General features: G+C 39.3%; 1 protein-coding gene across 6 annotated transcripts in view; it reads right to left on the bottom strand.

The window, feature by feature from the left end:
- Nucleotides 1–27,554, bottom strand: part of Slc25a13 (solute carrier family 25 member 13) — a 165,569-nt gene that overhangs the window by 48,915 nt on the left and 89,100 nt on the right. For 5 of the 6 annotated variants that reach the window (XM_074064714.1, XM_074064716.1, XM_074064713.1 and 2 more), the window contains 7 exons: nucleotides 20,686–20,832; nucleotides 18,408–18,546; nucleotides 17,502–17,595; nucleotides 17,211–17,295; nucleotides 13,804–13,891; nucleotides 13,181–13,339; nucleotides 315–367 (listed from right to left, as the gene is read on the bottom strand). In XM_074064714.1, the coding sequence (XP_073920815.1) occupies nucleotides 315–367; nucleotides 13,181–13,339; nucleotides 13,804–13,891; nucleotides 17,211–17,295; nucleotides 17,502–17,595; nucleotides 18,408–18,546; nucleotides 20,686–20,832 (765 nt within the window). The remainder of the gene's footprint in view (nucleotides 1–314; nucleotides 368–13,180; nucleotides 13,340–13,803; nucleotides 13,892–17,210; nucleotides 17,296–17,501; nucleotides 17,596–18,407; nucleotides 18,547–20,685; nucleotides 20,833–27,554) is intronic. The other variant, XM_074064715.1, reaches the window with a different exon arrangement.

Below are 27,554 nucleotides of genomic sequence, written 5' to 3'. Positions count from 1 at the left end.
TTGAGATTAAAACAATAAGATTACATGTCAGGTGCTTAATGTGGGAGGAAATGAAGGAGATTTCACTGCTGCTGTGATGATGAAAAGATGATGGCAGCAACCATCAACAATCTTCTCTAAATTCATTATCACATTTTTGGAGGTTCAGCGTTGAATGGGGAATAACAAAAAGTTGTGTGTGGTGAGTGCTCAACCTTCAAATCAGTTAGCACCTCTGAGGAGCCACAGACATGCTGATTCACAGAAGAATACCTGGTAGATCCTTCAGAGTGTACAAATTCCCTTAGCAAGAAGCACCAATTCAAAAGACTTACTGTAAGTTTTATGGCCTTCTCTGGGGCGACTCCCAATAACTGTGGCAGCAAACCTAAAAATCAACAAGAAGCAGAAGTATATTAAATAAATTAGCATTAACTAAACAAATCAACAGCTCTGCAGAGGGGATCACCACTTAAAAAATGGGGCAATCTTTGCTGCAATTTTCTGCTATTACCTTTAATGAGAATACTTGAAATGGAATGTTGAAGCACTAACTTCTAACAGCCACATCAGCCCCAAGTAAATTCCCTTTCATATCCTCGATCATTTGCACATTGGGTAAATCAACAGCATTAGTGATATAGGAAATCACATTATTCCGGGAAAGTTTGTTCCTTTCTCCCGCCTCCTAGATCAGTAGACTTTATTTCTAACACCTTTCTCACCTCCCCCCAAATACCCATAGCTCAGGTACTCATTCATTGAATGACTATGAGTTGGCAATGAGTACCAGACAAGTAAGATCATGCTCTTACACACCTCAGATGAAGGGAAAGACATTTCTGGGGAAGTGACAATGGGAGAAAGATGCATTATGAGAAGGGGAACAAACAACGCAAAGAAAGCAGAGGAGAAACAAGCCTGGGGTGCTCAAGAATGAGAGAGAACATCAGCTTGACACACTCAGAGGCAGTATAGGGAGAAATGCCCATGTGGGCAGGTGCCAGATATAGCCCTCACAGGCCAGGATCCTGAGTAAGTAGAGGATTTTAAGCAGGGATGTGATATACTAATTCATATTTTTTAAGAAGCTACTCCAGCTGCTGTGTGAGAAAGAGACAGGACATATTGACAGTGTGTACGTACGTGTGTTTCAGGAGGGGAGACTGAGGAAGAGAACGATGGGGCATAATTGAGTCTGCTCAGTTTTTGCATAAACTGGGTAGAGCTGAGAAAGCCTATGGAAAGTAACAGGTTTGGGATGACACATGGAGAGCTCTGTTGTGAACACTTTCTGCTGAGTGGGAGTCAAGTAAGAGACATAAGACAAAGGGGAAGAGTGGCCTTTGACAGGAAACGTATTTAAAACAGCAGTGGTCTATATATCTGAGCTGAAAATGCTATTTTCATATGTTCTGTCAGATAAAGAAATAAATGAAAATCAAAGTCAAATGGTTTTTCTTGTAAACACACACTGAGCTGGCTAACACTGAGGATAGGAATACATCATAGCCTGTGCCATCCCGTTATGCTTAAGAAGGGCTTCATGGTGCTATCCTTTGTCAGCATTGCAACTTCTAATTCATCTACACAAGGTCCACTTATAGCATCTCCTGAGGCATGAGCAGTCTGAGGCCAGAGATCAGTAGCTCAAGGGCTATATGTCTCCAACCCATAGGTATGTTTGGTTGGTAGCACTAGCTCTCAATCATAATCTAAGCTCCTTGCAGAGACAGACAGATGGACAGCCCTGGGCTTCTTTATGACATCACAGTAATCTGCTCCAGGTAGGGTGAGGCTCTGTCCTTTAGACAAGATTTGTTTATCTAATGTCTCCACCCTGCCCTAATGCTAACACCTCAGTGAGGACAAATTCCATTTTTCATTTTCATTGCTCTGTTGATACCCTCATTAATAGATAAGTATTTCTTTTTACTCCTAGCTATACAAAAGGGGGAAACAAAATAGACCAAGACAGCTCTATGTTTTAGGGAAACTAACGAAAGTCCGTTTTACTGTGCAACTAAATGATAATAAGATACTATGCTAGTGAAAATTTAAATGATAATAAGATACTATGCTAGTGAAAATTTAAAAACAGCTACATAATGCTTATTATTTGCTAAGTACAACTTTAAGTATTTTGTTAACTCATGTTATCCCCAGATCCACCCTAAAAAGGAAAAGTAAGGAACAGAGATTAAGTAATTTGTTCTAAGTTACTCAGTTGATAAATGGCCAGACCAGGATTCCAAACCTAAGTCCTCCTTCTATTCAAGAGTTAATACCCTTGGTCACCATTCAACTATATCATATGATTAATATGCATTTCCTACCCAGTCTCAATTATTCACTCAGACAACCTGCCTGGATTTACAAACATTTAAGTTTGCAACCTCATCCTCTATGTGACTGTATTTTCAACGCCCACTTTGTCCCTGGAGTTATCACTGATTGGACAATGTGAAGACACTGGAAAGTTATGTAGCCAATACCTTAGCAAACTGAGTCCTATAGCCAGGAACCCAAAGTAGAACTCGCCAATCAGGATCCCTCTCCAGAAGCATGAGTGAGAGCCCTTGGAGGGGATGAAGCCAGTTAACACAGGCACAATGAAAACATGTCATGGGTGGAGCAGGAAAACCAGCCAGCTGGAAGCCATGCATGTGCTAATGTCATAAGGAGACAGAAACCATGAATAAGAAAAGGAAGTAGGTTGAAAGAGGGAAGAGAATATGGAGCATAAAGAATGGGAACACCAAAGAGAGAAAATGTCAAGAAATAACCCATGAAAGGCACAAAGCCATCTTGACCAGATTCTGGCCCCACTGAGGCCAGGCTTTAGGGTAACTATTGACCTTGGATCCCCATAAGATTTCTGCTTTCTTTCTCTCTTGCATACACTCTTACCAAAAGCCTCCCTATGGACTTGCTACCTGGAGGGTGTGTGTGAGTGCTCTTAGTAATCTAAGTGAGCCACAGCACCACATGAGAGAATGAGGGAATAGGGTAAAGCAAACATTCTGACCTCCTAAAATGCACTAACTTATCAGCCTTTTAAGAATTATCTACAATGAGAAAAGGGCTTAGTTATTACCCACTGAAAATACAACAATAATTTCTACTAAGAAAATGTGGGCAAAAGCTGTGTAAACTACATCTTAATATCTAAAATCTCTACTTTAATCTCTATACTCAGGTCAAAAACCAAAGTGTTTAAATATTTACTTGCTAGATGTATTTTTCTCATCACAAAATTGTAGACTAAAACTGAAAGGATGAAAGCACTGTGATTTAAACGATGATCTCTTCTCTCCATAACTACCCTGTGACAGTCTTTTAAATGACTAATAAAAAAACAGCACATAGAGCCAAATGACTCCAGCATTAAATACAATCACTTCAGCCAGCCTGTAGCTAACTGAAATTTGTCTTCACTATAAACTTCGTGATGCATTGTGAACAGAAAAAAAAAAAAAAGAAGAGAAAACCCTGTTTAGGTATTTTTAAGACTAAAAAGAGAGCAACGAATATTTATTCATGGAGCAAAGACTTACCAAATGGTTTCTATGTGTGTGACTGGTATTTGGAAAAAAAAAGGGGGGGAGGGAGGGATACACAATTACATTGGTGCCTCCTTCTAAGAATATTCTCAGTATAAAGGGAAAGAAACCTAGCTGTCTCCTGGTACCTGCAAGGAGATAAAACACCTGAAAACAGTTTGGTGAGTACCACAGCCAAGGAGTATCAACATACTAGAAGAACAGTGGAAAGAACCAGTTCTTCTGCTGCAGGTGGGAGAAAAGCATCAAAGAATAGGAGCTATTTGCCCTGAGGCCTTAAGAGTCAGCAGAGGTTTCCATGGAAGAGATATGAGTAAAGAGGGCAGGTGTTCCAGGCTGAGGGAATAGTGTATGCAAAGGCACCAAAATCTCAACATCATGATACGGAGTCAAGAAAATCTCAACATCATGATTCGGAGTCAAGAAAGCTCACTGGAGGCAGTGGCTGAACCACAAATCTAACACACAATAACGGTGTTATTTGGGGTGTTTACTACATACCAGGTACTACTTCTATGAGCTTTATGCGAATTAATGCGTTTAATGCATTTAATCCATATGACAACTTCACTCAGTTGTCATATGAGTGAAGTGTAAAAAACACTCTATTTTTATCTCCATCAACCAATGAAGAAACAGGCCAACTTCAAAGAAGCTGCCCATAATCACTTGATGGTTAGGTGGGTAGCAGGGTTCAACTCAGGCAATCTGGCTCTGGCATCTGTACTCACCTGTATACTACACTGCTTTTCTCTCACTCAAGCCATACTAAGGAGTATATACCAAATTCTGTAGAGATATGAGATAACTTTTAAAGTAAAAAGGTTAAAAATGTAAAAAATTCTGGAGGCAGAAGAAAGGCACTTGGTAAGAACAGAGAGTAGAGGCAGAAAGAAAAATTAGGTAAATAACATAACTAGAGGGCAAGGGTTTCCTTATATTAAATGAAGAACTTCTACTCAGTAAGAATAAAACCAAAGTACAGTTCCGTTCCTAAGACCTGGGCCGGATGTTAGAAATCAGAGAATAGAATAAGAAGTTGTTCTTATTTTATTTATGGGTAACTAGGAAAACACAGGTAGCTGTGTGTTATAATTTGAAGCCCACTACAGATGTGGCCTTGACATATTCAGTCTTAGGTAAAGGTTTTTCAGAAGACATCATGATCAGTGGGACAGTAAAAAGTTGCAGAGGTGGGAATTCCAATAACCCCCCTTCTACCTGGGCCTCGGAGTGGTAGTGGAGAGGAGGGTAACACAGCTCAATAGTAAGGTCTAAAACCACCACTGCAGTTAAGGCACTTCATCACAGTCACACTTAAAGTCAAGTGTATATATGCTTAACATCTGGGTAACTGCAGAAAAATCAGGTTTCTAATATAAGATGCTTCTGTTGGGACCTGGAAATTCATTTTAACCATTTGAAATAGAGATTGGACTGGTGTGTTGTTTCTGACTTGTCAAAACAACAGTCCATTTTCCAACTGCTCAAATGAGATTTATTAGTGTGGTTAGTTTTCTAATCTTCTCTTTTTAGTTTGGCTTCATCAGCACATATGGCAATGCTTCCTTGGCAAACTTTACCAGAAGGCTGCTAATGCGAGAAAAGATTTACAGGGTACAGTATTAATACAGTACTTTGTCTTCAAGTTTCATGGGCTGGAGATATAAATCACACTGTCTGTTGTGATTCCAGTTTCTCATGCAATCCGGCTCAGATGAGAACTGAGCTGGAGGTGTGGGGCCTGAACCCACATCAGGAGCTTAGGCTTCACACAGCATCTCAAAAAGAGGTTGCTATGAGCATGTGCTAGATTAGAGGGTTACTCTACCATTCTTTACCTAAGAACGTGTGAAAAATAGAATCCTAGCACTTCAGAGTTGGTAGGGCTGGGAAAGAAACTCATAAATAATGCTAGCCCAATTAAAGTTATTTATTTCCAATGGCCTGGCAGCCAAATGAATGGCTTGGGCACAGGTTTTGAAGACAGACAGGACAGACCTGGATTGGAATCCTAGGTTTTCTCCTCGTTCTTGTTGAGTGATCTTGGCTAAATTATTCTTTGAACTCTAGGTTCGTAGTTGTTAAAACAAGGATGTTAATGATTATCTGTTGGTTTATTTTGACAGTTACATGAGTAAATTTATATGAAGAGTCAGATAGTCTTCATCACCTATTTTATATATTCAAAAAATATAACACTTGTTTCTATCTTTTCAAGACCCAGTCTTGTCTCTTTTCTTGTTTACAAGAGACAATTCATCCTAAATAGCCCAGGATTAGGTGAGGAATATAAAGTTGTCTCTATGATATTATTCCTATTCTTGGAAGAGCTGTCCCTAAGCAGTGAGGGCACATCTAGTCTGGGAGTGTCTAGGGGCCCTACTTCACTGCATACAAAGATAAGGAAGTAGCAAAGACATAACAACATATCCTCAACTTTTTAAAGCTGAAATAAAGTCTATTTTAGCGAAGAATTTAAATAGGTCTAAACCTCTGCTAATAAACAACTTTTTACAAAGTATTTCCTACTGAGTGGCAGAAGAGTCAAAATGATGAGAGCATGGGTCTGGAGCCCACCTGCTGGGTTTGATTTCGGATTCTGTTGATTATTTGCTGTTTAACTGTCTGCAAGTTACCTAGTCTTTTTGTACCTTAGTTTCCACACCAGTAAAATGGGAATAATCATGGTACCACCTTCTTCGGGGTAATTCTGAAGATAAAATGAGTTCATTTAGGTAACTCAGAACAGTCAGGCACACAGTAAGTACTACAGAAACAGATTTTGCTGTTCATTTTTTTGTCATCGTCATTATCATCATTACTATTGTTTATTCCTTCTTCTCCTTCATAGGGGATATTGGAATCTAGGGAGGCTAGGTAGGGTGTTCCAAGCTACTCACTAGCTATTCAGTGACTCTACTAGAACTCACAGTCGAGTTCAGGTCCAACAATACTCTCATACCAAGCTCTCTGACCCTCATTTAGCCTTTCCCTCTAGTGAACTTACAGCTCTCCTAACTTCCTGTGTGTTTTAGAAAGGTATTTCTTCTAGCCCAGACGGTTCTGAAAATTTTCTTTGAATCCCTAACTCATGCTGCTGGCACCCTGCACTGGCTGGGCCTTTCATATAATAACAGGAAGGTGGCCATGGGGCGGACATCAACATCACGCTTCCCCTGGCTGTCTCTAGGTCATGAACACCAGGGAAAGCAGTAATCAAAAGCCAGGTTGATGGTCCACAGCAACTGCAGCTGCGTGCAGCCACTGCTTCAATGGACTACAGAGGTTGAGTTTCTTCCTCAACAAGGAAGAAACTGAAAAAACTAAAGCAGCATTGCTGTGTTTGTTCAGACAAAATCAAGTCCAGGAGTAGTAGCCAGTCCACCCTGAGAATGGTAGTATAGAGCATATAAAATAAGGCAGAAGGTGTTCAGGGTGAACAAGCAATAGAATTTGGTGAGACAAGTGAATCCACAAGAAGACACAGAGAACACTCTGTTGTGTTATTTAGTTTCAACCCAGGGGCAACCTCCCTGTGTTAAATTCTTACCCTCCTGACCTCACTGTGGAAGCCACTACACTTGCCCCTGGCTCTCTTAAGAGGCCCCCTGGCTTTCAACATCAGATTAAGCTTCATTCTGGAGCCATCAGCACTCTGTGTGCCTTCCTTACAGCTTTTATTCTTGCTCTCGTTTCTATGCCCTTCTCTCCTCACTTGTTCAAGCATTCTTTCCTCCTCCCTCCTCCTCCCGTTTGTCTGTCTACTTCTGAATCATATTGCCCTAGGCATGAGGCACTTCCACGTTCCAAAGCACACTATCCCCTTTCAAAGCCCTCATTACAACACAGTTCTCCTTGGGCTCCTTGGGCTCCCTGGGCTGCTCCCCAAAGTGTCTGGACAGCGGGGCTGGGAAAGAGAAGAGGATAAGGGCTGTGATTGCGATTTCGATGCTTGATTATGAGGGTTCAATGCTTTACTCAAACTTTCAGGCACGATCTGTTTAAGCTACAGCTCAGGATGCCTAAGTATTTTAAAAGAAGGATACTGATTAAGGTTTAGAAAAGTCAGTTCCTCTGGCTCCTCTATTTTGGGGCTTTCTAGAAGTGAAGACCAATGGAAAAAAATCATACTTTCCATCGGTTTTTCATTCTAATGACAACTTCCTGGATCCAGGCTATCTTTTCTTCTATCTAAGCTATGAGGCTTACTTTAATTCCCTTGTTTCAGTCTCAGTAGGGGAATAGCTGGTTATACCATTCTGGGGGCCTGAAACTAATTCATTCCCTCATCTTTCCTGCTACAAGCTATGTTTAATTTTGTTTCTGTTACCTTTACCAATTTTCTAAGTGCAACACTGTTCTCCATTTGGCCCTCTCAAGCCTTTAACAACTCTCCCACCCACCTTAGTTCTGTCACCTTAGTGTCAGCTGATAATCCCTATGCTTCAATGCAGTTGGCTTACTACAGATTTCTGGAGATTTAATAACATAATGTATAGCTGTCCAAGTCTTTTGCTTGTGCTTGTTTGGCTTCTTTTGTCTTTTGATCTTTTTGCTTTAACACCCTAACTGAAAGTGTGCAGAATCTGGCCAAGAAAAAGACTCAATCTACCCATTTGGCACTGATTAAAAGTTTTTTGGACAAGAGTGAACCCATGGCTCAGGGGAAGTTCGCAGATTGTGTTTTCTTTTTTCCCCAAGATGTACATATTTTTAAGTAATGCAAAACATCTTATTTTGATGCTAGGATTTTAAAATTTATTTTTATCTACAAGAATGATGCAAGAAAAAGGAATCTCACTGTAAGTCCACAGAATTTTAGTGCCATCAACCACAAGGAGAGACCTGGCTTAAACTAGCTGTCTAACAACTTCCTTTTAGAATTTACACAGATCAATGACTTCCTGAGATATCACTACAACATCCTCTAGATGTCACCTTGAGAACATTTCAGGATGGAGGGTGAATGCTTCGCACTGCACAAACATCTTGAAATATGCATATTTAAAACTTTGCAAGCCTGGATCAATGAGCTGATTGATTTTTTTTTTGCCAATTACTTCAAAAATTAAGTGCTGCTCCAAATTATTTAATTCATAAAATGATCTACTTTCTCTTTCTGGAAAATTTTCTTTAGACATTCTCCCACCAACAGAACTAAAAACCTTCCTCTAAGAATTTTTCTAATGGACCCTGACTTCTCTTGAATACGTTTTTCCCCAAAGGTCCTCCCCCAACATTCCAATATCTGAGGTTGCTCATTTCACTACCTGAATGTCTGGGGGTGTTATAAAGTTCAAAAGCAGAAATTAGTTATTCCTGAAACATTAAGAGCCTTTAATTATGGATAATTATCCAATCAACTGTTTTTCTTAAATATGCCCAGTCCATGGCAAGCCAATGACTAACTCATTTGGCCATGAAGTTCATTCAAACCAAGGAAGCTGTCTCGAATTCATTAAGAATTACGAACACACCTTTAATCCTAGCTACTCAGGAGGCAGTGATCAGGAGGCTGTGGTTTGAAGCTAGCCTGGAGCAAATAGTTTGCAGACCCTATCTCAAAAACACCCATCAAAAAATGGGCTGGTAAAGTGGTTCAAGGTGTAAGCCATGAGTTCAAGCCCTAGCACCACAAAAAAAGAAAAAGAAAAAAAGAAGAATTACAATGACTTGATAGTTAAATCAGTCTTAGAGACTAGGAAGTAAACAGAGGAAGATTTTCTACAAATGACTTCAGGTGTCCTGGATTATCTCAGGTATTATTTTCCTTAATATCAAAGATTTAGCCTGTAGATAAGTTTTTCAAAAATTACAAAAACAAAAACAAAAACCCCACAAAAGCTTGTCGTTTTTTTGTAAAGAAAGTAGCCTGCAATATAAAGAAGATTTGTGGAGCTTCTGTCTTAGGACTCATGTGGGGATCTTTTCCAGCAACCAAAACACTATGCCAAAAATGAGTCTCCTGGAGATAAAGAAACAAGGACCTACAAAGAGACACAAAATTGAAGTTTCTAGTGACTCTGAGGAACAGTCTACTGATGACCAGTGCTGGCTGTCCCTAGAGCTGTGAGATCAGTGTCCTGGGGACAACACGCAGTGATTGAGATGTGCTCTCTGATTCTGCTGGAGAGCATCAAGGACCATGTAGATGTTAGCAGCTGCCAGAGAAAGGAAAAGCAAACTACTCATCCTGAAGTGCTAAAAGAATTCTTTAACAACAGCCTTCACTCTAGTTCCCTAGGGAACTACTTAAAATACAAAAACAGATTCCTGGATTTTCATGATAAGAGAGACAATGTAACACAGTGATAGTTATTAACCTTACAATAAAAACATACAATGCAAAGCTTTTTTCAAAGCCATTTCTGTTAAAAAGAAAGTATACATGGAGGTAATTTTAAAATAGAGAAGAGACCTCATTTAAGCAAATTCCTAAATTATCCTATTCAGGAAATATGATCAATTATATATGTTTTGATGGTGAAATATATTATACGCTATGCAAGATTATAAAATATTTAAAAGTGCTCAATATTTTGAAACATGTTTATAAATTAGAGATGTACTCCAACATCATCTCAAAAACTGCCAGGTAAAAATACTATCAGAAGCAAGTTTATATTCTCAAGATTGTAATTTAACTGTTTTTCCCTACAATGATAAAATTTTAAAAGAATTTAATTATGTTTTATGAGAAATGTAAAAAGAATCACATGCAGTTATTTTATATCTTAGCTTTGCACATAAAGGTTATAATACCAAGTCCAATACTTGAGGTCTTTTTTAACCTCTGTTATTATTTATTTTAATAACAACAGCTTCCCATGAGTTACCTACATATTCATCTAATTTCTCTCTTGTCCACTGGTAAGCATTTACAAACAAGTGGTGACATACAATTAAGGATTATGTGCAAAGAACTAAAAGGAATTGGTCCCTGACCAATCCAAACTAGGAAAAAGTAATTTTCATGGCAAGATTATGAATCATTCTTACTTTCTTTAATCCGAACTGTCTTTCTTTGATCTCAAGATACAAATTTTTGATTGGAACTAAACAAGAATTTTACAGTAACTCTTTTGTTTTAAAATCCACTAGAAAAGATAAGAACTCAGAAAGCAATGGACATAGGTGACACCCAGAGCTAATCGTACATTCATGCTCTACTTGTCATCTTGACAGACAACTCTGGCCCTTGCCATGAGGATATAGGTACCCAAAGGAGGTTAAATAAATGACTATTTATAAACCTGGAAAAGGGTGAAGAGCTGCCTCTTTGGTGTTCAGAGTGAGCCTCATCTCTATATGCCAGCTTAGTTCTGCTTTCCTAAGAAGTTAAAAGCAGTCGCTCCCATCTTATACATGCAATAACTGAACCTGTAAGAGGCACACACCTCTCATCCCAGTCCACATTAGCTCATCACTAAGTGCTCAAACACTCTTTGGCATATGGGGTCAAAAGGACAGGTCACAGAAGAGAAATCTAGGTATAAGCAAGATTGAGGATCTGCCAGGTGTGGTCACAGAGGAAAGTTAAAAACAAACCAAGTCAATACAAGCAAACTGGACACTCAGTAGTGCTGGGCAGGGTTCTCACAATTATAAAGGCACCTTTGACATTTATTCCAACACTCACAAAAGAAAAGCCTATAAAAGTTGTTAGTGAAGCAAGGCCAAGGCTCAGACATCTGTCCAGACAAGAGGTTTAAAGTTTTCCTTTCAAAGACCCACCCATATGAATAGGTAAGGGGGTCATTTTGCCTGACTCACTGCAAAGCAGGAATTGTGACATTAACCTTGTACTACTTGGGAGCCATTTCACTTGCAAGGTTGTTGTCACCAAGGGGAAAAAGTATTTCAAATGGAAGGCGGTGACCCTACAGGGGTCATCATCAATCACCTGGGGTCAAAAACCTTCCAAATTGCAAGAAGGGGGGGAGGGGCAAGGAAAAAAGGGAAGAGAAAAGATCAAAAGGCCTTTGAAGAGGGTTATCTACGTATCTAATAGGCCTTGCAAAATGGAACTTCTCTGCAGTTGGAAACCTCCCAGCTTCTAAGGTGAGAGGGTTTTTGTTTTTTAACTTGGGAGCTTACTTTGGAGACTAGAGTCAGCAGATGGCAGAAGAGGCCTAGAGGCCCAGGTTTGCACAGCTGCCAGTTTCATCCACCTCGGCAGAGCGCTAAACACTATTTTCTTCTTTTAGAGCAAGCACTAGTAGGGAGAGGAGGGAAGACCTGCAGTTGGACAAATGGCAAAGCAGCAGGGCATGAACCGCCTTGCAATTCTGTATTTTACCTGATGCAAATACACTTCTTACCTCTTTGCAGAAGGCAGGCATAAAAAGGGAAGTTGGGAAGGAGATAAGTCAAGGCTTATCTCTTTAGGCTGATACTAACAAAAACGCCAGAAAGGTCTGTGGGATTCTTTGTATTGGTGATGACACTTTCTGCTCCTGTGACCACTGTTGAATGAACCTTCATTGACTAAAGCAGCAGGTGGAAACAGAGGCTGACTGGGCTAGAGTGGAGTATGAATCAATTCCATTGCATACAGTCAGCAAGGGAAGGGAAAACTTTAATTTGGAAAGAGGTAGGAAGGGAGAGCTCCACTGAACACTGCTTAACAGACTCTCTATGGTCCCATACCATCCATCTGTGGCAGGTTCCTTCCAAGACTCTCTGGCAAATGCATGAAACTTTGGACAGTCCAAACATTATATATAGTATTCTTTCCTATGTGAACATACCCATGATAAAGTTTAATTTATAAATTTGGGGGATGTAGCTCAGTGGTAGAGCACTTGCCTAGCATATGCGAGGTTCTGGGTTTGATCCCCATCACCACAAAAGTAAATAAATAAATAAATAAATAAATAATCAAATAATTTTTTTTTTAAGAAATTGGCACAGCCAAGTAATAAAACATCTTAACCATGTAGCATAAAGGTATGTGAATGTCTTTCTCAAAATATCTCAGTGTTCTGTACTCATACTTCCTGTGATGATGTGAGATGATCCAATGCCTATGTGATGAGATGAAGGAGGTGCATGATGTTGTACTGGGATGTGGTATGGGACTGATGGTACAGTAGGAAGGGGATCATCTCTTTCATTTTGGAGCAGGAAGCTGCGAGATTTCATCATACTTCTCAAACTAGTGCACAATTTGCAATTTATGAATTGCTTATTTCTGGAATTTTCTAATTAGCACTGCTAGAACATGGCTGACCATGAGTAAGTGAAACCATAGAAAGCAATAACGTGGATAAGGGGGACCACTGCATATTCCATGAGAATACTGAATTCTGAGCAGGCCTTTCCCCATTAACTAGTGAGTGGACTACTTCAAGAACACAATGAACCTTTTAAAAAACCCACTGAAGATGTTTTTAAAAATAACTTATTTAAAAAATAAAACATACAAGAGAGCAATATAAATGGCTTTCAGATTATGGGCTGTTTTGATTAGCCATGCCCAGATGCCTCCCGCCCACACCCATTAGCATGGATAATTGAGAATCCCACGTATTCCATTTTGACACAGTCTCTCTAATTCATTTCAGGCACTGAGATGGGAAGCCAAACCTTTGGCTGTTATTCTACCTTACATGATTACAGCACATGGCACTAACCTCTATATAGTCCAAAGAAGCCTTCATAGCGTAGCACCTTCTTAAAGCAGTCAAAGCTGTTTTTATACATGAGCTCTCCCACAAAAGAGCCAGTTGATCGTTGGTTCTGCATTCGAGTTTTTACAAGATCAATAGGATACACAGCAGTGGCTCCAACAGCTAAAATTAAATAATACCACTATTTCAGAGGAAATTAAGGTCAATCAGAGGGAAGAACGAAGTGAATAAAAATCGAAGAAAAGAAGTAAATTTTACATATACATATTTTAAAACTCTACTACCTTTCTATCATTAATAAACCACTGTGAATTTTCATTCAGGTATCCCCTGGTAAAAGGATGCCACGGAGTTTAAACTAAAAGCACATAGCTACAGCCTAACCTCATTATTAACCTATCTTTAGAAAGCCTGTCTGAAGATAAGTAACAGACAAATGTCACTTGTAAGGCCTTGATTGTGTATAGGTATGGAAAAAAGTCCCCTTTGTTCTGGTCCCATGTCATAGATAGAGACTGGTAATGGACTTGGGGAACCACCAGAGAGAAGGCTGTGTAAGGTAGAAAATCAGAGAAAAGTCAGAAGGAAAAATAAAAGTACAAATTTCACACTCATCGGTGACTAACCTCCAGCAACAGAACCCAGACCAAACCTGTAGGCCGACTCTGCAACTTGTAGGAGAACTGGCCGGGCTGGACTGCCTGAGGCCTTCTGCTTTGTAGACAGCACACAGACAGCAGACAGGCAGGAGATGAAAAAGGGTACAGAACACAAATGAGCACACAGTTCTTAAAAAACTACTCTTTGGAGTCTAAATCCATGATACAACCAAAATATCAAAGACGACTAGATTCCATATTACTTACTAGTCATTAGTAAAAAGCTGTTTTACTGCTATTAATGTTCAAAATCACATTTGGACATAATTGAAGCCATTATTTACCAAAAATAATATTATGAATCAATTTTTAAATCTTTAATTCTCATTAGTGATCATAAGAATGCACATTTAATAATATCAGTAAGACATAACTCTTTATTACTCGAACTGCCTGATTTTTTACTTATTGGAATTTTGTTTTGTTTGAAATGGCAATATCCAGACTGGCAAGAGCTGACAGAAACAGACCTTATCAAACTTGTCATGAAACCAAGAAAACACTGAGGGAAATTTGATAATTTGCATCCAAACACTTAAAATTCTACTTATAAAATGTTAGGCTAGAAAATAAGCCTGTGAACAAGAACGTAGTGCTCTTTTTAAGAGCAAAAATTCTGGGAACAACCTAAATCAAGAGGACTGTTTAAAATATACTATACCATTAAGACAGAAGTGTAAAATGGTATTGTTAAATAATATCTGATGTTAGCAAAAATGTTTATAAAGTACCATAAAAATAAAACATAAACTCAAGAGAACACTGTGGGTAGACAGATATTTGTCATATGATTCTCTTTGCCTTTTAAATGTTTAAAATATTTCATGGCAATTTTTTTTAAAAAACTTGAAAGAGTGAAATATGGAATCATTTTATTAACATTATCATGGATATATGTGCATATAAAATTAACAGCAGGGATGGAGGAGTAGTTCAAGTGGTAGAGAGTCTGCCCAACAAGTGTGAGGCCCTGAGTTCAAACCCCAGTACCACTAAAACGAAACAACAAAAAAAATTAATACTAATATTTTGGCATCCCCAACACCCAGAGATCCTCAGAATGTTTATGGTGGCACTAACTAGGAGGTGGAGTTACAGGTGATTATTACTTTTCCTCTTTTTTGCCCATCTTTCTTAAATTCACACTGCAGGCTAGCCAGTTTTGTTGCTGCTTTTTTGACTCATGATCTTTAGTATTTCTAAGACCAGAACACTTTAGACTATGGCCCTTCTCTGGCTGCATAAATAAAGCAGTAATTTTATGTCACACAGAGTCGTCAAATGAGGATGACATATAGTCAGTGCCTAATAAATACCTGTTGAATGAATAAATACATTCAATAAAATTTTGGTTTTTCAAAAGCTATGATAATTAAAATCAGCAAACAATGAAAATAATCACCAACCCAACCTATCATCCCACTGAGTTTTAGCTGCTGTCAATACAACACAATTCTAATACAATGAAGTTATTTGGAATCTCCTTCAAAGTCATTTAACTGAAAATAGCTTTATATAGAAATATCATCTCTACAAATGTAAAACACTTCAGTAAATTCCAGGGGTTATTTCCAACTCTATCCCTGTACAAATGGAGCTTAACAGTACCTTCATTTTGACAGATGGATTCAAAAGAGAAGCACTGTTTTAATTACACAGATAAAAATATCCAATACTTAGAAATGCTCTGGCATCAAAATAATGAATGAAAATAATAAAGGTGGGGAATCTACCATTACCAGTAATTCTTCACCTAAAAGACAAATGAAATTCCAGACTTTCATTTCACTTTTCAGATGCTAGAAATGTAACATGCTCTTAAAACGACATAAGAAAGACTCCACCATCCCATTCCCCTGTCTAGGACACACATCCCAGGGGCTACATAGTGCTGGGACAGGTACACCTGCCCACAGGTGGATGACCTCCCTTGCTTGAATCTGTGAGGCCCAGTGGGGTTCAATGCATGCTGCATTCTAGGCAAGGTGGGCTATGAATTGCTCTAAGCAGTAGATAATCATTTCCTGCTGTAAATCTCATCAAACTAGTCTAACCCTTTCATGGCCAGTATCAACCATCACCCATTACAAACTTTGAAAAGCTGCAAAGGGCATAAGAGGAAAATGATGGGGTACCACTGCCAGCTGGGGAGCAGGAGAGATAAAAAAAGTCTCTGTTTTTCTTAATCCCCAAATTTCTAAAATGGTTGGTGGCATACAGACAAGAAGATTATCATCTCATATGCAGTATTTAAAATCAAAGGCAAGAGAAAGCAACACTGCTTCCACCTCTGCACGTGATTATACAGTTCTTTCTCCTTCACCCAGGGACATCAGCTTCCTCTTTTAACCACAGCCAGCTGGTTTTCCAGAGGTGGCGAGTTAGGATTTACTGAGCCACACCCACTACTTTGACATACATACATGCTGCACACAGAATTCCTCATTGCCTTTGGGTGGGAAGGAGCTAAAAGGAGGGGGTCCTGGCTCAAGGCCTGACAGTCCTAAAAATGTAGCCCGCATCAACCCATTGTGGTCAAACTGGCGTCGCTGTACAGACCCAGAGCTCCAAGCCAAAAACAGTTAAGTCTCACAGGATTCAGAGATGGCTTTGCCTTAAAGGAGGTCTTTTTTCTAAAATCGTCGCTCTGTCTGTGAGTAGATTTATTCTACAAATGCCAGGCAAGCACAGTACACACTAGGAAAGGCTTTTTCTTCCTAAGCTTGATCTATAAAGAGTTGAACAAGAGTTAAGAAAGGAGATCCCATGTCTTAAGTTTGAGTCCCCTAACTTCAAGAGATTGGGTTTCTGTTAACCATAAAATAAAATTTAGCATTCCTAAAATTGTTTCCACATAACTTATGAATCCTTTCACAGAGAAAATAGGTCTAAAAGCCTTCGAACTATGACTCCAGACTAAACAAAATTATCTCATTTTGATACTCGGCAAAACGGAAGGCATGGCAGTTAGACAATGCGTTGATGAAGTGCCTCTCTGAACAGCAAAGACAGCTTTCGTTTAGCAGCATGCAGCTGCTGATGGGGACAGTGACACCACCCCAATGCTCCTTCCCCACATCCCCATGTATAATTTAAAGAAGAAAATATCTTCTACATGTTTTGGGAGAGCTGAGCTTTCAGTGCAACCAAGAATCACCCCATCTTTGAAAGAAAGGTACCAATGCCACTATGGGTTCTTCAGAAGGTCTCTAAGTAACTTCTCTTTCCAGCTTTCTAAAAACTGCTGAGTTTGGGAGGCAAAATGAAAAAATGGTAAGTCAGAAACCAATGCCAGAAAGGCAGCACAAGTGAAAGGGGCTGGGGTATCTCACTAAGGAAACCCCAAGGAAGCAAACTTGTTCCTCTTCACTCACCTGCCTCTGGGCCTCAGCCAAGTTGAAGGGCAAAGTTCCCTCTTCCAGAGGAGCGATACGCTCAATGTCTGCTAAAGTCATACGTCTGGAGTGAAAACCACCATAGAAAACAACACATATTTCAATTTATTCAATTTACATTATAAATTTTAAAGTGTTCCTTTTATCACTTCCCATATTTCAGTGTTACCTTCCATTTGGCTTCTTTCTCTCGCAACTGTTGCCCTCCTCCTGCCCCAACCTCCTAACCTCCTTTTATTAAACTAATTAAAAAGAAAAAAGCCAACTTACCCCCTTGGCTCATATAAATCTGCTAACTGAAACAAGATGTCAACTTCCATGGGTGTAACCTGACCAAATTTCTGGGCTGCCCGAGCAAACTCCTCTGTATGGAAAAAAAGTTAAAAGGGAAAGATTCAAGAAAGAATAGCACTAAATTCAACATTAACTCAAGGCACCAGAATGAGTGGCCATCACGACACTTATTATCATCAGTTGTAGAATTTGAGTCCACTCAAACAGGGCAAGAATTTTTGCAGTCTTTCAGTTACTTGGAAAAAGTATGCAGAATATTTTCCCCAACATTGTGATTAAAAAACTTGGTGCTATCTGAATGCTTTGAAAAAATGATACAGGATGTTATTCAAATTGAAGGTCAAGGAAAATGAGGATGAGTATATGAAATTTAATATGCACAGGTCCCAAGAGGTTTTATTAGTGCCACTGTGGAATTGCTAAGGGAATTCTACGTTTTTTAAAAATAGCTTTAAAATGTTGATAGTATCTTGTTCAAGTTTACAAATCATCTTACATTGTCACCAATACGAGTTTGTGGAATTCCTTATGTACTTTTGAAGACCACTTTAGAGGCTGCTGATTTAGTTCAAATTCTAGCAAGATTTGAATTTTTTTTTTCTTTTTCTTCTTTTTTATTGTTGTGCTGGGTAAGATTTGAAAATATTTAAGAAACTTTACATGTTCTCCTCATTCAAAGGTTATCTTCAGCTTATTTAAAATGATGAAGATTGTTTTCTTTGTTGCTGCTTGTCTGATTAAAGGATGGAGGACATTCATGTGCCATATGGTAATATGTATGAATGGCATAAAAAAATGTACAACATAAATGGTTGCCTTCTTTGTGTAATAGTAACTTCCCAAGACATTTGCAGGCAAGACTTCAGATACATTCTCACTCACCTTTAGTCACCTCCACATCTTTTCTATTGCCAGCCAGAGTGCTGTAGATTTTTCTAATGAGCTCCATGTTGTTAAGGAGAGAATTAAATCCATTAAAATAGGAGAAACTAACTTGATGGGATGTGGTTCCTCCGGCAGCCTTGGTAAGTTGAAAATGAAGAGAAAGAAAAAAAAAATCAAACGGCTTATAAGTGAAGAAGATCCATTAATACACACACACACACACACACACACACACACACACACACAAATATAAAATGTTAGTTTAGAAGTAATCAGGAATGCATGTGAGAAGAAATAACCATATTTCTCTTTCACATTAAAAAAAAAAAGCTACAAGTAAATTTTAGACATAACTGCAACTAATCATGGCCAGAACTTGTACTTTCCATGCATAAACCCCTAGAAAACTAAATAAATACATGTGTAGGATTATAACAACAGGACCAGTAGTAATTTACTGAGTTCAAATTTCAATTGGAAATGTTTTACAAGTTGTTTTATTTCATCTAATGAGCAAATCTTAAAGGTTTAAACATGCAAAGCTATATTATACACATGCATGTGTTTGTACATGCAAAACTGTACAACATCAATGCAAACCTACTATGAAAAGTGGCCAATCTAACATTAATATCAAGACTTGCCCGGTTACTTTTAACAAGCAATAAATAATCATTCAGATACAAACTTTACACTGGTGGGATTTCTAACAAACAAGTGTATTATGGTAAAATTATGAGATGTCATATGCTTGGATGGGGGTTAAGACTGGTCAGAATTCTGATAATCAAAATTTTTAAGGACCCATTTTTCTTCACATTGGATAAGGAAAACAGACAGCATGTCCATTGTGAATGGAACTTCAATTTGGGGTTTTGAAATCTATGCTTTCCAAACAAGGCAAATATTTTTATTAGGAAGGTACTTCTTTATAAGGTAACAACCACATAAATCTTCATTTAGTAATCATTTAAAATAGCTGACATGAGAGTTGAGTATGGAGTAGGAAAGGGGGTGGGAATAAAAGGAGTTAGATTAACATAGTGCCAGAGTGGGAAAGGCCTTGTCTAAAGGCTACATCTCCAGAATGAGGCACCAAGAAAACAATGAAAACTACAGGGTTTGCTGAACTCCAGTCCATGGAAAGTACTGTGGGAAACACAGTGAGTGATAACACTCACTGCCTTCTCCAGGGATTAGTGAAAGAAGAGTGAGTTACCACTGAGAAGTGGCTCCCAGGTCAGAGTGATTATCAGAATCATCTATAAGCTTTACAAATTAGATTCTAAGACCTCACCGGCTACGGTCTAGTTCTAGACTAGATTGTGTTTTTAATACTCATCCCTACTGATTCTATAGTTCTGTGATTAAGACTTTAGAAACACAGCCCCATTACAGTGTAGGAAACTACAAGGTCCATGAGGTAAAAACAGCAGCTGGACATCCTCTGGGATGGGAGCTCATGACACATGATGGCAGGGCTCAGCCTGTCACATGTGTCACTGCAGCCTACACATACACACACACACACACACACACACACATATGAATCATGAGTGATATAAGATTTAGCTTTTCTGGTCTGCCCACAATTCTACCAAGCAATAAATGTGTTTTGTTTTATTTTGTTTCTGCCTCAAAGAAGAAATACAATCAACATATGAAATACCTCAAAGCAAAATTAACATGTGATCACAAATTTTTGTTTTTTTGTTTTTTTTTTTTTAACCAATTAACATAGACAGCCCTCTGGGCCCAGGGCTTCCATATCTATGGATTCAAACAATCACAAAATGAAAAGATTTGGGGGAAAAATGTATTTGTTCTGAACATATATAGCCTTTTTTTACCTTGGCATTATTCCCTAAACAATACTTCTGACCACAATTTACATAAAATTTGCATTGTTTTAGGTATTAAGAGTAATCTAGGATTTTTAAAGTATTGAGAAGATGTGCGCAGGTTATGCCATTTTCTATAAATGACTTGAGCATCCAGAGTTCTGAATGTGGGTGGGTCTAGTTCCCCATGGATACCAAGGGACAACCATTTTTTTCTCTAAAATTTCATATAATTCGGACAACAAATTAACCTACCTACCAGAACTAGCCAAAACATACCTTTTCTTTGAGTTTGGTAAAGTATAGAATCAGATTAAGAAAATGTGTTTTAAACAGAAAAAAATAATTTGTATCAATTATTATTTATAATTCCTTATTTACTAAGCTTAAAGTAGGTGGATTAAGTTACTTCATTAGGGCAAATTACCACTTACAGCTACTAGACATTCTTCCACAAATGGTGTCAAGACATGGGGGCGAATGGTGACCATGATGTCTCGGAAGTCAATGGCCGTGACTCTTCCAGTCCTGGCATTGTCCCGTTGCACAAAGGCTTGCTTTGCATGTTCCAGCTGTATTTCCTACAAACACAGAGGTGACATATTTTATATTTCCTACTTTGTCACTACAAATGACTACTCATTTTCAAATCAGGCTAAAGAAATGTAGACCACACCTTGATTTAACAAGCCCCCACCTGCCTGTTTAGTAGCATCCCCAAGCTAGTATCTTTTTTGAGAGAGGACATTGTTGAGATCAATGAATACTTTCTGAGAAAATACAGTTCATCTCAGATCTTGAACCCAAAAAACCAAATCACTTCTCTACTGTGCTAGAGTCTGAGACACAAAGAAAATGAAAACAGGAATGAAGTTTAGTGGGTTCAAACCAAACCTAGTTTAGGTGATGCAGATGAAAGGAAAAATCTTTCTTCAAAGACCCATAATTCTTAACCACACAGTAGTATCCAAACACATGACGTAACAACAGTTCTTTGCTGTAAAATGCTATTTCTCTAACACAGGGATTTTCCTCAGGTTGGCGTGACTGGCGTTTTGGGCAGATTAAGTCACTATTATGTGAGGCTTCCCTGTGCATCCCTCCTCTCTTCCCACTAGGTGCTAGTAGCTCCAACCAGCAAGGGTTATGACAATCAAAAATGCTTCAAAAACATCCCTATGTCCTGGGTGAGGACCACTGCTTTAAATAAGGAAGTGCTGCTCTAGATAAGGGTGCGGCTCAGAGGAGGCAAAACCGTGGTAGTGTCTGTAGATATGAATTTAACTCATATGAACTAAAGTGAGCAAGTCAGTCACAGGTCTCCACTACTACTCTCAGGGCAAGTGTATACACAAAATACAACCTAGCTTCCCATTGAAACTCAGTGCATACCACATGGCAGAAGCAGTCCTGCAAAGAACATCTTAGCGTTCTCAGGACACAGCCTGCCTCCCAACAGGTCCTTCAAGAGAAAGCTAATCTCCATGAAGTTAAAAGGCATCACTGAAGTGGCTCTCAAGGACTTCAAAGGAAATTAGGTTTTATTAGATGATATTAAGGAATTGATAATGACCTATAGTTGTGTAAAAATTAATTGTCCTTATGCATTAGTGTGAACTAAAGCATAGGAGAAATGGCGCACACCTGATCTGACACTGTTTCCCAGCATTCTGTCCTTGCTGTGTCCCAGACGCACTGGGAGATGGAGGAAGGCTGGCCAGATGCTTGAGAGGAGAGCACGGTGAGTCACTACCCTTTCCCCTACTTTTCTCTAGGGTCCAAATGTGTACACTAGAGGAATCATAGAGATAAAATAATATGCAAGGATCAAGTTCTTATCTATTTAAAGCCTCTTTGCAGGTATGGCAATTGTCAGCTTTGATGCAGTTTGAGTTTCTGTCCCTGCTGAAACTCTCCCAGGACCCAAAGTCCTTCTAGATCCACGCCCCCCAACCCCGCCCCACCTGCTCCTCACACAGAGGCATTAGTTGGTCCTCCAGCTTCAGGTCTTGTCACTCTACTGTCAAGGCAAAGTGGTTCCTTAATCCGTCAAGGATTTCATAAATGCTAAAGCTTAACTTCCACATCCAAATTTCCCACTCCTACGTGCTGGACCAGAATTTCTAACTGCTTAGAGTATCTTATAAAGGCCATAAAATTGCACATCACTAACCTCACTATGACATGTCTTCAACACAGCACTCAAACCAGGTCCCTCTTCTATGTTCAAAGCTTAATTATTGGCGTGTTGGTTTTCTGGTCACCTCACCTAGAAAAATGCCTTTCTTCAAGCTTCCTTTCCATCAAGAGAAACCAGTACCAAATTATGGCCCTTAGGCCTTTGAAAGTTGCTCAGATGCACCTTCCCCATCCCCAAAAACTAGTGGTTCAGGGCCTTTTCAGTCCTTGCCTAAGCTACCAGCATGGCCCAGCGGGGAGCCTCACTCTGATCTCTGCATGTCCACCTTGCATGCGTCAAGCCACCTTTTGGAATCACAGCTCTGACCTCTGCCTCCCTCTGCTGAAAGCTCTGATAGCCCCTTGTCATAGTGTTTCATATCCAAGGCACATCCAAGAACTACTCTCAGTCTCTTCTCCCACTACCCATTCCCAGCCCTGCCAGACACTTCACACAGCAGGTAAATTCAGCTATGTGTCCTAACTGAAAATCAGTGCCCTGAATTCATGTGACTCTGCCTGACCTTTAATTATGGAACCTGTGTTATTTCACTTTACAACAGACTCAGTGCTGACATTCCTGCCTTCTTACCTACCATGTCCTGTTTATGTTTATCCCACTTACGCTGCTGTATAGAATGCTTCGGGTATAAGTCGGCACTCAGAACAGATATTATCACCCATGACAGGCAGCCTGTAAAACCAACTGCATGAACAAATCACAATCCATTGAACAAAACAGGGTTCTCTGTATGAGTGCCTCCAACTCAAGAGAAAGGAAGGAACGAACTGTTTAACAGCCTGTCAGGAAAAATGACCACAGTCTGCATTAAATTCAAAGTAAATGAACACAGTCTCCTTTGACTTGCCAGACCCACTGCTAAAGCTATCGTAAGCCAATATGACTCAACAACAGCTGAAGTTATTCAGTTATTTCAGTTAGTTACCATTCCCCTAGTTAAAACTCAGAATCTAAGGGATCCTCAGACCATTATACCAAAATGGCAGCATATTCCTTGGCCATCCTGTCTCTTCAGAGAGAAGGAAGCTGGAACACTAAGACTAGCCTGTCTGGAATGCCAAGTTGAAAAACAGATGCTGGAAGGGGAAGCTATGCTCACACAAGGGATGTGTCTGGGATGGGGACACATCTCTCATGGGAACAGTGGCACTATTCATTCCTGTACCAATGCTTTCTACATTAAATATTTACTAGTAGGGGGCAGGCAAAGTAGTTAATACCTGTAATCCCAGATAAGTGGAAGGACTGTGGTCTGAGGCAAAAAGAATGAGACCCTATCTGAAAGAAGAAAATTTTAAAAAAACAAAAAAAGGGCTGGGGGCTGGAGGTGTGGCTCAAGTAGTAGAGCGCTTGCCTAGCAAGAGCAAGGCCCTGAGCTCAAATCCCAGTACCACCACCACAAAAACAAAACAAAGAGTCTTACTAGCAGGAATCTCTTTTTTTTTTTTTTTTCATTTTCTTTTATTATTCATATGTGCATACAAGGCTTGGTTCATTTCTCCCCCCTGCCCCCACCCCCTCCTTTACCACCCACTCCACCCCCTCCCTCTCTCCCCCACCCCATCAATACCCAGCAGAAACTATTTTGCCCTTATTTCTAATTTTGTTGTAGAGAGAGTATAAGCAATAATAGGAAGGAACAAGGGTTTTTGCTGGTTGAGATAAGGATAGCTATACAGGGCATTGACTCACGTTGATTTCCTGTGTGTGGGTATTACCTTCTAGGTTAATTCTTTTTGATCTAACCTTTTCCCTAGTACCTGTTCCCCTTTTCCTATTGGCCTCAGTTGCTTTAAGGTATCTGCTTTAGTTTCTCTGCGTTAAGGGCAACAAATGTTAGCTAGTTTTTTAGGTGTCTTACCTATCCTCACCCCTCCCTTGTGTGCTCTTGCTTTTATCATGTGCTCATAGTCCAATCCCCTTGTTGTGTTTGCCCTTGATCTAATGTCCACATATGAGGGAGAACATATGATTTTTGGTCTTTTGAGCCAGGCTAACTTCACTCAGAATGATATTCTCCAATTCCATCCATTTACCAGCGAATGATAACATTTCGTTCTTCTTCATGGCTGCATAAAATTCCATTGTGTATAGATACCACATTTTCTTAATCCATTCGTCAGTGCTGGGGCATCTTGGCTGTTTCCATAACTTGGCTATTGTGAATAGTGCCGCAATAAACATGGATGTGCAGGTGCCTCTGGAGTAACAGTCTTTTGGGTATATCCCCAAGAGTGGTATTGCTGGATCAAATGGTAGATCGATGTCCAGCTTTTTAAGTAGCCTCCAAATTTTTTTCCAGAGTGGTTGTACTAGCCTACATTCCCACCAACAGTGTAAGAGGGTTCCTTTTTCCCTGCATCCTCGCCAACACCTGTTGTTGGTGGTGTTGCTGATGATGGCTATTCTAACAGGGGTGAGGTGGAATCTTAGCGTGCTTTTAATTTGCATTTCCTTTATTGCTAGAGATGGTGAGCATTTTTTCATGTGTTTTCTGGCCATTTGAATTTCTTCTTTTGAGAAAGTTCTGTTTAGTTCACCTGCCCATTTCTTTATTGGTTCATTAGTTTTGGGAGAATTTAGTTTTTTAAGTTCCCTGTATATTCTGGTTATCAGTCCTTTGTCTGATGTATAGTTGGCAAATATTTTCTCCCACTCTGTGGGTGTTCTCTTCAGTTTAGAGACCATTTCTTTTGATGAACAGAAGCTTTTTAGTTTTATGAGGTCCCATTTATCTATGCTATCTCTTAGTTGCTGTGCTGCTGGGGTTTCATTGAGAAAGTTCTTACCTATACCTACTAACTCCAGAGTATTTCCTACTCTTTCTTGTATCAACTTAAGAGTTTGGGGTCTGATACTAAGATCCTTGATCCATTTTGAGTTAATCTTGGTATAGGGTGATATACATGGATCTAGTTTCAGTTTTTTGCAGACTGCTAACCAGTTTTCCCAGCAGTTTTTGTTGAAGAGGCTGCTATTTCTCCATCGTATATTTTTAGCTCCTTTGTCAAAGATAAGTTGCTTATAGTTGTGTGGCTTCATATCTGGATCCTCTATTCTGTTCCACTGGTCTTCATGTCTGTTTTTGTGCCAGTACCATGCTGTTTTTATTGTTATTGCTTTGTAATATAGTTTGAAGTCAGGTATTGTGATACCTCCTGCATTGTTCTTTTGACTGAGTATTGCCTTGGCTATTCGTGGCCTCTTGTGTTTCCATATAAATTTAACAGTAGATTTTTCAATCTCTTTAATGAATGTCATTGGAATTTTGATGGGAATTGCATTAAACATGTAGATTACTTTGGGGAGTATTGACATTTTTACTATGTTGATTCTACCAATCCATGAGCATGGGAGATCTCTCCACTTTCTATAGTCTTCCTCAATCTCTTTCTTCAGAAGTGTATAGTTTTCCTTGTAGAGGTCTTTCACATCTTTTGTTAGGTTTACACCTAGGTATTTGATTTTGTTTGAGGCTATTGTAAATGGAATTGTTTTCATACATTCTTTTTCCGTTTGCTCATTGTTAGCGTATAGAAATGCTAATGATTTTTCTATGTTGATTTTATATCCTGCTACCTTGCTATAGCTATTGATGATGTCTAGAAGCTTCTGAGTAGAGTTTTTTGGGTCTTTAAGGTATAGGATCATGTCGTCTGCAAATAGGGATATTTTGACAGTTTCTTTACCTATTTGTATTCCTTTTATTTCTTCTTCTTGCCAAATTGCTCTGGCTAGGAATTCCAGTACTATGTTGAATAGGAGTGGAGATAGTGGGCATCCTTGTCTGGTTCCTGATTTTAGAGGGAATGGTTTTAGTTTTTCTCCATTAAGTATAATGCTGGCTGTAGGTTTGTCATATATAGCTTTTATAATGTTGAGGAACTTTCCTTCTATTCCTAGTTTTCTTAGAGCTTTTATCATGAAATGATGTTGGATCTTATCAAAGGCTTTTTCTGCATCTATTGAGATGATCAAGTGGTTTTTGTCTTTGCTTCTGTTAATGTGGTTTATTACGTTTATTGATTTTCGTATGTTGAACCACCCCTAGCAGGAATCTCTTAATCAGGCAATACAAAAGCTTTGTTCATCCTAATCATGAACAACTTGAGAGTACACTTTCAACACTCTTAAGACTGGAGACCTTAAAATTCTCTGTGAATAAGGAGCTGGCTCGATGGAGGTTTTCTCAATAGTAGGAAAAAGTGAAACACTTAGATGTTTCTCCCACTTTATAGTGTATTACTAAAGATGGGTTTTGTCACCTCTGTAGCATGCTATTTGCCTATGTCGTGGCTGTTTCTTCCTCTGGGCAAAGAATGAAACTGTAACCTCCACCCAAATATCCACCACGGTTACCAGGACTGCCTTACGCTTTACTGAAATGAAGGCGTGTCGTGCTCACAGCAGCCCTGGACAGCAGGTGCGATCATCCCCTCACTACACCTAGTGAGGGACGTAATGAGGCAGCAAAGCTGGAGCTCATCCCTAAATGTGTACACCACTGCTGAGCTCCTGCTGCTTCACCACCTGAGTGGGGAGCCCGAGAATGCTGTCGGGAATTTGGCGCCTAGCTCTGTAGAGCTGTTGCAAAGTCAAAACCTCAATTTGCTTTTAAGTTATTCATGATGCTCTAGCTTTCACTCCTGATGATTTTCATGGGGAAAGAGTCAAATTCCTAAGTTTCCATTAAGGCAAAAGCCCCAAACACCAGAGCACTGGGGTCATTTCACCAACAGTCCCACACGGAGGAGAAACTACACGGAAAAGACTCTGCCCTCACTATTTTGTCTCTTTCTCTCAGTCCCAAGAGACTGAGGAGATGAGTAAGTAGAGGCCTATGGAAGCAAACACATTGGTAACTCCATAAATATTTAATTCGAGAATGTGTCATCTTTGAAATAAATGACACAGCTCACTACTCATGGCACAGTAATGTACAATCCTAGGTACCTCTACAGCTATTTAAGAAAAACCTAATGCACATGTAGGGCCACCAAGAGACTGAGGCTCATAGATGTAAACCAGAAAGGATAAAGCAAAGGGGACCAGAATGGGTAAGCAAGCTGTCTGTGGAGGGGAGAGAACAATATATAAAGGTTA

Source organism: Castor canadensis, chromosome 2 (assembly GCF_047511655.1).
Source record: "Castor canadensis chromosome 2, mCasCan1.hap1v2, whole genome shotgun sequence".
Lineage (NCBI taxonomy): Eukaryota > Metazoa > Chordata > Mammalia > Rodentia > Castoridae > Castor > Castor canadensis.
Note: the sequence above shows the minus strand (reverse complement) of the source record. Positions and strands in the feature narration are given on the sequence as shown.